A 12993-nucleotide genomic window follows, 5' to 3' on the forward strand; every position below is an offset into this window, starting at 1 on the left:
GTGGCTGTTGTGCCCGTTAAAAAGTTCCCGGATTGCTTGAAGAGTGGTGAACCAGAGGACAATAGCTCGCGAGGCAACGAACTGAGGGAAGAAAAGGCTTCGAGGAGCATAAAAACGCTAGCGTTTGGAGTCCGGACTCCTGCTGGCTGCGCAGCCCTTGTAAACAATTAGAGTGACTGATTATCGAACGGAAGTTCGTGCGCGCATTGCAACAAAGAATTACTTAGCAGAGGGGGAAAAATCAAGACGAGTGCATCAAAGAAAAATCACTGACTGACTCTCCATGCTGCTTTTTTCGCTGAGCTTTTTTTTGACGCGACGACGTCGATGATGCTAACCCTTCATCTTACCTCTTCTATCGCTGCCGTTCTTCTTCTCATCCCTCCCCCCCCACACTCCTCCTCGGGAGGAGAATCCCGCTCGGCTCTTTTGTGAAATGATCCCCGAGAAGTCCTTGCGTGTCTCAGCCGATGTTCTCCGCGGGCTTTTCTGAGTTTTTTACGACAGGACTCCAAGCCGACAATGCGAAACACTTGACATACGTATAAAAATCAAATCAGCATCCATCATTCGATCTGCTAAATACATTTGAGAACCACGCGACCCCCTCCCCCACGCTTCTGGCGATCACTCAATCCGCTCGATCTTTTCTTCCGGCGGAGCTCTCCCGAGTTTACCCTCAAAGGGAAATTCATTTCATTCCTCTGATCCCGGAACGGAAACCCTTCTCAAATCAGGGCTCATTCGATACAGCGGGAAGCACCCCAATCAGCACGCCTGACTGTTACCACTCGGTGGTCAGCATTAAAGCGGTAAACAAAAAAGAACGTTAGCGAATGCGAACGAGCGGCCAAGCAAGTGGATAGAGTCATAAAATATGATCTCCGCACTCGGCTTCCCCCCGTCGACTTCGTGAGAGATCCCCATTCGCAACGATTATCGGCCGCCCTCGCCTGAGGAGAAAAAAACCAAGGAGGCTCGCCGGCCAAGAACGCGAGTAAACAGGCACTATATAATTATGAAAGGGTTCAGCCTTTCGACTCCAGCAGTTGCAGCAGCAGCAGCACCAGCAGTCTCGAAGGAGGATCATGGCTTGAGCCAAATGAGAGTGGTGGCGGCCACGGGCCGAGGGGACTGGGCGGGGAAGAAATTTAATAATGAAGTCGGCGCTCATTTATAAAACGCCAGCCGCTGTCTCAGCCGGAGTCAATCTTAGCAAGATTTCTTTTCCTTGATTTTTTCCTTGAGATTTTTTTTAGTTTTTGGACCAGGCATTCATCGAGTTACACACTCGGCTAGCGAGCGAATGCGGGAGGTCGGAGCCCTTGTAAAACTCGAGCATCCCACCGAGATGGATGAGCCACTTGATGTGGGACCGGGCTGCATGATTCGGAGTTTGTTGATTTCGTGTACGAGAAAGGAATAATGTTCTCGAGCATTAGGTACTTAGCGGAGATTCCTCGTGACCCGTGACGGACTGATCGAGACTAACGTGTATTATTTCTCTTCAAATTCCAGGAGAAAACGTCGTAATTTCAGCAAGCAGGCGACAGAGATCCTAAATGAATATTTCTACTCGCACCTTAGCAACCCATACCCAAGTGAAGAGGCCAAGGAAGAGCTTGCCAGGAAATGCGGAATTACCGTCTCTCAGGTACAGTGATTTCCCGAAAATGTCCCAAAGATGTTCCGCGAGATTCGTTTAGTATTCAGTGTCGATGTCCTCCCGAGAAAAGGGACCCCGACCTCCACGCGCGGAATAATATTCATGGTCTCGAGCCTCACGACTCGTTCGAGTTTCCATTTTTCGTGATGAGGTGCCTGCCGAAGTGAGCACCTGAGCGCCGCTGAGCTTTCGAGCCAGCCACCGACGAAACTATTCATTACGTGCTTTACAACACGCATTCAATGTGACGAGCAACATGTCAGCGCGCTCCTCCGCACGTTTGTATGCGCGCACGCGAGCTGGCTTCTGCTCGTCCGGATCCCTTTCTCGCCCGGGTCGCCATGAGCCAGCTCGCTGAAAGCAGGCGAGAAGAGCCGAGGTATTATTCATATGGTGATTACCATTCATTCGAGGCCCATTGACATTATCATATTCAGAGATTAGCAGCAAAAGTCACCTTAATTCGCATTTGCATGAGACCCGTGGCTTCGTATTGGGAAACGCTGCCGCCGCTCCGGACTGCTTGACTGACTGACTGACTAGCTGGCTCGTGGGTACGAGGGGTTCACGGGGGGTCGCCGAGAGATGCCCGTCGAAAAAGCTCTGAATTTGAATGATAATAGGTAGATATGAATTTTTGATCGGGATAATTTTGCCATTATTTTGATTGTGAGCGAGCAGGCCGACGATAGGGGAGGCGGGACGGGGGAGCTTTGCGGGTCACCCCTCCAGCCGAGAATCTACAGGCGAGCTCGGAGGCAGATTGGAAGCCGACGACGAGAATACAGCCGAACACCGCCGCGACCACATGAACGAAGCGCGTTGAGTGTATTCTGCGGATTCTCCTCTTTATTTCAGTCGGTTCTCTCTTTTTCTCCCAGTGGCTTCGTCTCTCGCAGTCGAAACTCCCTCCCTCCCGATTGGCGGGCTCGAGCTAGCTCCTTCCCGGCATGTCAGAGAAATGAAGTAATTTTTTATCATTTTCAAAGTCGCGCCGAGTACTCCGCCGTTTCGTTTTAGTTCGACAGAGATGGCGCGAGCGGGCGACAGGTTATGATAAATTCGCGAGCTGCCTCGGAAATGCCTTCTTTCGCTACCGCAGCGTCGCTCTCTCCATGCTTTGTTTCTCTCCTCCGTTACCGAGACTGCTCGCCGAGAATACCGCTCTCTACGACGAAGAAAAGTCTGAGATTTCGGCCGCGACTCGCGGGATAGAAGATTCCTTTGAGTCCTGGCCCAGGACTCCTGAACCGAATTTGGGCTCGATTGTTCTCCTCGACTCCGTGGCATCATCTCCTTGTACAACGATTTAATTCTCGATTCCCTCCGCAGGTGTCTAACTGGTTTGGTAACAAGAGAATACGATACAAGAAGAACATAGGAAAAGCTCAAGAGGAGGCTAACCTGTATGCGGCAAAGAAGGGTGAGTACTCTGACGCCATACTTAATCCCCTGCAGGGAGCGTGCCATTCGGAAATTCTCCGATTCCGAAGCCCGGCTCCTTCCGAACGAATCGATGTCCGCCCCGTATTCATCGTTGTTGTCCCCGCTTCCGTTGTTGTCGCTTTCGTCGGAGTCTTTGTCAGAGGGGAAAAACACGGGACATAATTGACCTGTCACTTCGCATCAGCTGATCTCCTATCAGGTGGTGAGGAGGAGATGGTGGTGGCCGAACAGCAGGAGCAGCTGACGACCGTGTCCGGGGCCAACGACGAGTGGACTCTGGGCTAAGAAATGTTTTAGGAATTCGCTCGGATATGAGCTCAATATATCAGCGGCATACCTGCACAACAGCGAGGTACCCGGCGGTCTTTGTCCACTGTCCAATCGGGCCAGCGGGCGGGCGGGCGGACGGCTATCATATGTCCAGCAATAAAAATTCTTCAACTCGTCCAACTTCTCCTCAGTCGTCTCTCTCGGGTCCGGAGATCAGCTCTGTCGCTCATTCTTATACCGCCCTTATTCGACGGGGGCTCGGTCTGACGTCCGCTTCCCCGACTGACCGTCCGCTTCCCCGACTGACCGTCCGGGCGCCTAGGCGACCGATCGTACGGCAGACCGCTCGCCAATATTCCTCGCATTCGGCGTTCGCCCACAATACTCCGCGCTCCGCGAGAAACCTCGGAGAAGCTTCAAAAATTATCACGGATGGCTCCGTAAACGAAAAAAACAACGTGCAGTATGCGAACAACGATGACAGCGAAAAATATCGGAGCCTCAGGGTTCCCGCTCCGGTCAGTGCTCCATAGCAGCCGCCGCCGCATGAAGCGGGCTAACCCTCTGGACAGAGGAACTGCGAACGACGACGACGGCGACGAGCAGGACGACGTTGCACCTTTATCCTGATTGATTACGCATGAATCACACGGAGCAGGATTACCTCCTCTGCGGGTTCTCCTATCCGGAGCGAGGGATGCCAGCCGAGCCTCCGCTAGCCAGACAACTCGCTCAGTTCGCGAAGGTGCGAAGGAAACCTTGCCACGAGAGCAAGGAACGAACGACACGACTGGCTGCTGCGAGGCAAACTAGCTGACTAGCCCACGAATGCAAAGTGGATGTGAAGTGGCCCTCCAAGTGTCGTCGTCGTCGCCGCCGCCGTCTCCCTCCAAGGGTTCGTCGTTCCTTTTTGCAGCGACGACGCCAGGAGAGAAGGAATTACGAGTAATATGACACATTTGACACTAATTTCATTTGTCGCTTGCCTGCCGCTGGTGGCACCACCACGACCGCCATCGGCTGGTGCCTCGGCGAGGCAAAAGCACTCCCCTTCGACTTCGATCTTGTCTGTTCGCAAGAAATTTGCCTCGCTACCGCCAGCGTCGACCGGGATGACGGTTAGGAGCACACCCTCCTGTGAAAGAAGAGGAGAACATTTTGTCGTCGTTTACCAAACTGTCTCCGCTGTCGTCCCTCTCGCCCGTTCCGAAGTCGGAGCTCATCCACCGCCGCCGTCGCCACCGACACCGTGGTCGTCGTCGTCGTCGTTTTCACGGGCTTATGGCTTGCGAGAGAAATCCACAACGGTGACGACGACGTAGAACGATGTAATCCCCTTAATCTACTGATACCTACGTGGAGCCTCCGTCATTTTCTTATGCAGGTGGCGCAGCTCCGGTGGCTGCTGCTGCTGTACGGTGAGCTCTCATACGTTCCTATTGGCATCGTCTTCCCGTTGTTGTCTGAGATTGAGGCAATTGGAAACAGCCTTCCGGTCTGAATGCTGTGCCCGCCGCTGCCGGACCCATGGTACTAAAGACCATGAGAAAGCAATGAGAGGAAAATGGCGATGGCGGCAGTCGGTCGCTCGGCTGCTTGCTAAGATCATCGTCATCATTATTATTGCTTGCCAATTGCAGAGAGAGCAGCAGCAGCAGCTATAGACGAGAACGGGGGACCACGTCGATGGACCATAGAAGAGGCGAAAAGATACGAACAAAAAGAGATACGAACAACGAAAGAGCTGAGTTAATCACGCAACCATTGTGGTGTATGTCCGTCCGTGCCATCCACAGATAACCGCTATAGCGACGGCGGACGAGTGGACGGACCCACCGACATATCGGTCTGATCTATCCGCCGTTGGATCGGTCGAGTCTCTTCGAGTCGGTCTATCGTTCGTTCCTCGTAAGCTCCTCCATCTCGTCTCCGTGCATCCATGTGGTTCGACGACGCCGCGTCGCATCGCGAGCGTTTTCGACAATCTGGATATCTCCGAGATCAGTTTCCACTAGTAGTGGAATTTTCAACCCGCAATTTCTGACTCGCGTCACATCGAATCGATGGGTGCATACCTTCAACGTGAGAGGGACAAACGCATGGAAGCTGGTCAGCTCCTCCGCTTCGGAGCTCCGAAATCCCCTGTCCTGCGAGTCCCCAGTTTCGGAGGAAACCTTCGAGTCTCTGTTGAAAGCCCGAGCCCCCCGGCCGACCAATACAAAATGTCGACAAAGTGGAAACGACAAATTCTAGCTCATCTCATACTTGCTCCAGCCGCGGCTATCAAAATGCGGCCCCGGCTTCTGTGGAGTGAGGGGAACAGGATTTGCCCCGAGCACACAACCAACCGCGGTTCTCCGAAGTTTAACCTCTGTCCGACCGGGGCCAAGTTGAGAAAGTAAATCAGCGTTGGTTAGCCCGTAGCCCGAGGCGTCGTCGCTCAATTTGAGAGGAGATACCGGGAGAAGGACGACGACGACGAGGAGCCGAGGGCTACGAGGATCGGCGATCGTTTCACCGCCACCAGCACAAGCAGAGATGGTGGTGGTCCTTTTTCGATTATCGGTAGGTTTTTGTCCTTAGAGACTGGAACTCGCTGAATGACTTACTGAATGACTGAGTCGACTCGACTGCCGGCCCGTCCGCTCGCTCGCTCGTTCGACTGTTCGCCCACCCGGGTGCCCATCCTAGATGGCGGGACGATGAAGTCGAGGAGCCAGTAGTGGATAATTGCTCTCAGCTGTGGCGTGATTTACAATGCCTCTCCCAGTGGTCCTTTCATAACATACACTCGTGACTCGTTGTGTGTCCACTGCGCGTTCGCCACTTTCGAACCCCGGCCTGATGCCCAGGTGGCAAGCGCGTCCGAGGTAGCACGGACCGAGTCTCAAGCTCGATACGGATTTTTCCTCGGGAGGTATATCCAGAAGATCGGGAAATTCCCGACGCTGACTGAGAGCTTCCCGTGTGAAGCCTTCCCTGAATACTTTCCTCAAGAGCCAATTTGTTCGCTACAGCAACGGTTCGTGATGATAGAGATTAGCTCGCTTGCTCTTTGCTTGATGCTTCGTCGCGGTTCCGGACGAAACGCCCGTCATTCTGACTGACTGACTGACTGACAACATGACGGACGGAGTCGTTGATTGACATGAACGCCAGTTAGAAGCGGCATCGGCATTACGAAGAACACGGAGAGGAGAAGCTCGGTCTCTCTTCCTTCGTGCACAGAACGCAGCTCGAGCGACCGAATCAGGAAAACCCGCCTCCGTCTGACTGACCCGATGCCGCGATCGTATCCAGCGGAGTCCAGAGCCGTCAGAGCCGTCCGGATCAGAACCCTGGCGATCCAGATGCACGTTTCTAATTTCTTGACGGTCCCCACTTCGAGCTTCCCCGCGCCCGAGGCTGGAGGGGTCCTGCTGCGAATCTTGTCGCGCAGGCTTCGAAACGGCAACGAGGAAAAGCTCCGATGGCAGAAGTCGGATACCTACTCATGCCTCGTAGAAGCGGGTCGATGCGGTTCCCACATGGATTGAATGAGGTCTCGAGAACACGAGAAAATGATTTTTTCCTCGTTCAAATTGATCTTGTGCGCAGGAACACCGATGTTGTCGCTGTTGTCGTTGTTCGTGTGATGCATCCCTTTGTTTGCTTCTTGGTCTGCTCGACCGAGTCAACGAGTGACTGACTGGAGAGCGACAACGACAACATCATCCGCTTCTTTGAAGCGCTCTTCATTTTCTTCTGCCGAGCAGCCGTCACTGGTCGGCTTTTGTTCGACCTTCTGTTGCGGATCTTCGGCGTTCCCGGAATGAACAAAAAAATATTGTTGTTACCGCCGCCGATGTCGTTGTTCAATCCCAGCCCCCCACCCGGTTTTCATCTTCTTTTTCTTCGGCAATTCCGTGCAGCGAGCAGCGTCAGAGTCCCAACGGTGGCGGCAGCGTCGAGCACGTCGGGAGGCTCCCCGTCGTGTGTTTGGTAACCACAGGATGAAAAATGGTTCGTCCGTTCGTCTGCTGTTTGTTTCATTCGCTGGCTTCGTAGACGCCACAACCACCGTGTTAATGACAACAACATCAACAGCAGCAGCAGCGACGACATCGGCTCTAACAAACAACGAATGAGCATGAGATACATTACGACGAGTATGCACACACGCAGCTGCCGCACCGCCAATACGCGTTTCCTCTCAATGAGAGGAGTGACGGACACCATGAAGAATCGTCGGACACCATCTCATACGAGTGGACATACGGAAGTCTACGAATTATTTCCGAGCGATGGATATGTCTCGGGAGAGCCTCGGGGCGATTTGAGATTTCCCGGAAAATTCACATTCACAACTCTGAAATTCTCGAGAGGAATTCGGGATTCTCGGGAATGCTTCCGGCGCCCGCGAAAGTGATCTATGGAAATCGCCACTCGGACAATGATTCGACCAGAGATGATTCGATACAGAAACAGCTGTTCCTGATGGTCCGGCGGTCGTGACAGACGCCCACAGAATAACGAAGAGCGCTGGCTGCCACTCAACAGTCCATTCATCAGACGAAGATCTATGACCGCACTGTAAAAGTATCGTCGGAGCTATTACGCATACTTTCATGCCAGAAGAGAGGAACTTTGTAGCAGTTTTCTTCCCTCCGCTGTCTATTATTGAGTTCCGTCCGAGTTCCTGCAGCGGCGGCGAGAACACGAGTTTGAAACAGAACGACACGAGCGATGCTCAGCCGTAGAAGGGAAGCCTCGCAACTTCGCTACTACCTACCTTCTTCTCCTGCTCCTTGTCCCGGGAGCTATTTTCGAGAAGATCTTTTGTGGCGAACAAAAGTGGAAGAAGCCGCCGTCCTCGGAGTGTGAAGTGCAATATCCTCATTTTTTTTTCATAGAACCTTTTGTGGCGGCTGTGTCTTGTTAGCCTAATGCAGAAGTCTCGGCGAGGTTTTTTTCCGCCTTTTGCCGGAGCGTACCCGTCTCGCCCTCTTCAAGCGATCCCCTAGCCATCGGCGCGGCGCTTGGAGGCCAGGAGTGTTTCGAGGGAAGCCGACAGAGGAGAATGCTTTCCCGGAACACTCCAAAGATTATTCGGAGGCGGGTCGTCTGGCATTTTGGGAGTAACTCTTTCGTTACTTCTCCTCGGATCCACTTGTTTCTGTCGCTTCGTGAGGGTCTCCGAGCTCTGGGCCGCTGGGCTGGAGCTCAATGATGTTTCGTCCGGAAAATCTGGCAATTCCAGTTCATGCGCCGGATGCCCATGGGAATCTGAGCCCTCGGACTGGCTTGTGTACGATCCTGAGCGCAACCCGTCAAAGCGGTCGATCAGCCGGACGGCCTGCGAGCTAGCGAGCAAGCAACCGGACAGCCAGCCATCCAGCCTGCCTGCCTGCCACCAAGTGAGGCAGTAAGCTGGCCCCTGCAGCAGCCACTTAGGCGATTGGACGAGACGTAGAAACGAGAAAAAGGAGGAACGCAGGGATGACGGATCGTCCCTCTGAATTGGGCCTACCTCCTGGAGCAGAGACGGGAGAAGAAAAAGGAGAACGGAGCAAAACCTTCAGCTCAACGAGCAGATCGCCGCTGTTCCCGCGTCTGCCGCAGGGTCGGCAAACGAGATCTAATAATTGGCCAACTCGGAAAGCTCTCTCTCTCTGATTCGGAAAAACCAGAAAAAAAAATCCCCGTTCTTTGACTTCCCGCTCGTAGTACATTAAGAAATTGAGTCAGCACTCCGAAGGTCGTCTTGGTCGATTTGTCGTCGACACGGTGACTGTTTCCCGAGGATCGGGGTCCGCGGAACTTTCTGAATTCCTGTTCCCTCGGACCGGATGATTGAACAGTTACAATAATTATCATCGATTGGAGCCCAGTGAATCAACAGGAGGAAAAAATCAATGACTGGATTACCGGGTTCGGGTATACGCTGATGAGTGGCTTCGTCCGGAGATCATTACTGGGATGGCGAGCGCCGCGAGTGTCGGTAACGACACCGAATAGGACAAGAACTCTGCTCGTAACGGCTTGGATGGGGTCCGGGGGACGACAGAACAGTTTAATAAGTGTAATTGAGCTTCCAGTGAAGATTCTCGTCTTGTCCGACGTTGTCATCGTCTTCTTGGCAAGATGTAATTCGGCTTGCTTGCTCGCTCGCTTGCCTTCTCACCCGCTCGCTCACTCGCTCACTGGGCTAACTGGCTGGCTCATCCGACGGGTCGGCTTGGCCCCTCGGCGGTCGTCCTCGATTTTCCCCACTCGTTTTTCGCCTTTCCCTCGTCCTTCTTTTGGCTGTCGGCATCGTCGTGAGGTTTCTGCTTCATTTGAGACATTACGCCAAATGAGCCAGTCAACCAGACCGAGCGGACGAGCCAGCGAGGGAACGAACCAGCGACCAGTCGGAGGAGGACGGACTCTGTTCGCTTAAAAGATCAAAAAATCGGCGAAAGCCATCCGCTTCATCAGCTAATCTACTCCCCCGGTCGATTCTGCGGTCGGTCGATGCAATGAGGCATCTATCCGCAACGACCACTTTCTAGATATGACGACCGCGACCACGACGACAACAATTACCGCAGCATCGAGGATAGGGCTGCCTCCGAGGAGAATTTCCTGATTTGCTAAAGTGGCCTTTACTCGAAACCCCGACCGAATCAGCGGACTATGAAGCTCATTTAGCAATAAGGTTCCAGCCAAAGTTGTCTCGACTCCTTGTGGAATGCGAGAGAGTCTCCGGTCTCAGTTTCTCTTCGAAATAATTTTCACGACCCCTGGCGAAGGTTGATCTAATCATGGAATTCTTTTCCAGCGGCTGGAGCGTCGGCGTACGGTGGCCAGCAAGGGCAGATGATAAGTCCACCCCCGCCAGATGCTATGTATGCAATGGGCATGAACGGCGCCACTGGAAATGGAGATTATTCAACATCAATGGCCGCAGCCAATGCAGTGCAATCACAGGTAAGAACGACGAGACGGAGAGGCACATATGGCACTCAGAGATACGATGGCTATGCCGTAGATGCATGGCGGGAAGCCCCTTGCGTCCTCGCGCACTGTGGCGAAAAGGAACTTTTTTGGAAGAATCAGGCGGGCGATCCCCGGGAAAAATCTGAAGGAAAATCTCAGAGCTATCAAAAATGAAGACGCGGCTCCAGAGGCGTCGAGTCGTTTGCGTGAGCGCCCTGGATTAGATAATTAAGTTCTTACCCCGTAAACTAATACAGGTCTTCAGCTGGCTCACCTGGTCTCATCTCCGACTCGATCTTCCCCTCATTGTTTTTCTCGACATGCGGCAGTATGAACACTCCTCCCTGAAGTTCTTCTCAACTTCTGAGATTCGCCGAGACCCCGGATTCGAGAGGGGGAGGGGGTTCCGAGCCACCGACCTGACGGTGGTTGGACATGCGGTGTTATGACCGCCGGGACGGACACGCCTCCAGGCTTCTCATAAAATTCAGAAGATCTCTCATTCTTTTCCGTGGATGCTTGTCCCCGAAATTCCCCTCGCTGTTCTCTTTCACCTCGCTCTCCTCCTGTTCCGTGCCGGGCTAAAGCGAGAATAGCTGGCGATTTCTTCATTACTTTCAAAAGTCCGAAAAAGTTTGAAGTTATCTTGGTGGGCGTGGTAAGCCTTTATTGGCAAAGGGCTGGAGCTCGCCTGCCTGCCTGCCTGCCGACTTTCTCTTGCCTCTTCCTCGTCGTCGTCTTCTCCTCCTCCCGAGGCTCTAATAGAAATCGGGGATGAATTAAGCGAGCACATCACGCAACGTCTCATTCGAGGTCGTCGATTATTTTTCTCTGGGTTAAATATTTAAAGCTAGCCGTCTGGACGAGATATCGAGATAGCGCAGCTCGGTGACCAACCATCAAACATTGAAGATTAACAAGTAACGGCTTAAAGACTTTCCGAAGCTGAATTTTCGAGGCTCGAGAGGCTCCTCGCACGCGAACAGGTGGTGCCGGTGTCCTCTCTGCTCTGCGCACGAACGAGAGCGAATAGGAACTCTTTGGTACTCTCACCTTAAATAACTCTCGAGGAGCCCCAAATCCCTTTCTGGTTCTACATGGGCATCGGAGTCATTGGCCCGTCCGTCGTGTCATTGGTTGACGCAGCGAGTCGCCCTTAGTTCGTTGTCATTTTTTTCTTGGGTGTTTTCGTTCTCGCGTAGTTAACGAATGTTATCCTCTTTGCTTTGACAAACAGACAAACTTCCGAGAGGATTATCCCTGCGAAGCTTCCTCTTGACAATTTCCTTCGTCCTTTGATTCTTCTCATTCCGATTCTCGCTTCCCACAATTGGTCCGTCAGTTTTACCTTCTCTCCACCATTGCCTCTCGGTACTCGGCATCGCGAGCCTCGTGTCGCCTAGTGGCTCAATTATTTGAGGAATCCAGATCGAGATTCGGAGTTCGAGCGCCGGTAGAGATCGGGAGACTTAGGTATTCGATGTTGCGTTCCTACAGATCGCGCAATAACTAACGATTCTTCCTTCTCTCATTGCAGTTCCCACTGTTTTAGACTGGAGATTGTTCCTACAGTCTGGGGAAAGGATAGCACTGCTCAGTGAGGACCGGTTTTTAAACAACTACTACATCAACAACTACAAACACTGCGACGGAGATCAGCGCCAGCCAGAATCCGCGAGGGCATTCGCTTGTTCGCGCGGTGGACGGCTGGTCTGTTCCGCGCAGTTTCCTTCACTAGGTGCTGCTGGTTCATTCGAAACTCCATTTCATTCACTGTATTTGAACCCACATCTTTACACACATAAAGAAATCGAACGTTCGCCACTCCTCTAGTTGTGCCTGCAGAGCCGCTGCAGTGACTTGAAGCGCCTCCGAGGTTCTTCTTTTACCGAAGTTCTGCCGATGTCCTCTGTGTTTGTTCCCCGAGTACAGCTGCAACAATCAACGTTAACATCAACAAACCGCCCTGTGTCACCTAGCAGTAGTCTGCGTTACCATCCAGGAGGCTCAGCGATCAGCTGTGACCAACCTCCGCTGTACGTCTACCATCGGTGACAACACTTCCCAACCTGTTCCTATGATCAGCTACATCGGATTCCACGATTCAACAAGACTACCAACAACGACCACGTCTACAGCAAGTACTGCAAGCAACATCTGCGATTTCGACCACATGAAAATGGCTGCTGCGCCGCGAACTGCAGACTCAGCCCAGCACTCGCGGATTGTTGCGAAAACAAGAAACCAGAACTAGCAGAATGCTCTGCGCATAGAGTTACGTATAGTTGAATTTCCTGACGATAATACAGAACGAACCTGAACTGATGATGAGATTGAAGAAGAACAAGAAGAAGAAAATCTTCAACTGGCCACCACCTACCGACTACAACGGTCGGAATTGAACCGAGATATCGAACACACACAATCAAACACGATAGAGAGAGCGAAGATACCTACCGAATGGAATCTGATTTCCGAAAATAAGATTTGATCGAATCCGTATGAAGAGAGATGAGCCGCGAAATTCACTTGCGCAAAACTAAATTCGCACTGAGACACACCGAATACACAATTGGAGCGGGTACAGACTGATTCCAAAACGCACATCGACATGGGGTGGTTTGGGAACTGAGGAACACAGAAAGACCTCC

General features: G+C 52.6%; 1 protein-coding gene across 1 annotated transcript in view; it reads left to right on the forward strand.

Annotated features, from left to right (window-relative positions):
* Window positions 1-12744, forward strand: part of LOC100899090 (PBX homeobox extradenticle) — a 28091-nt gene extending 15347 nt beyond the window's left edge. Inside the window, exons 3-6 of the mRNA XM_018641021.1 lie at window positions 1519-1654; window positions 2999-3089; window positions 10185-10333; window positions 12652-12744. Coding sequence (XP_018496537.1) covers window positions 1519-1654; window positions 2999-3089; window positions 10185-10333; window positions 12652-12744 — 469 coding nt within the window. The remainder of the gene's footprint in view (window positions 1-1518; window positions 1655-2998; window positions 3090-10184; window positions 10334-12651) is intronic.
* Window positions 12745-12993: the final 249 nt, after the last annotated feature.

This window comes from Galendromus occidentalis, unplaced genomic scaffold, assembly GCF_000255335.2.
Source record: "Galendromus occidentalis unplaced genomic scaffold, Mocc_1.1 scf7180000077517, whole genome shotgun sequence".
In the NCBI taxonomy this organism is placed as follows: Eukaryota; Metazoa; Arthropoda; class Arachnida; order Mesostigmata; family Phytoseiidae; genus Galendromus; species Galendromus occidentalis.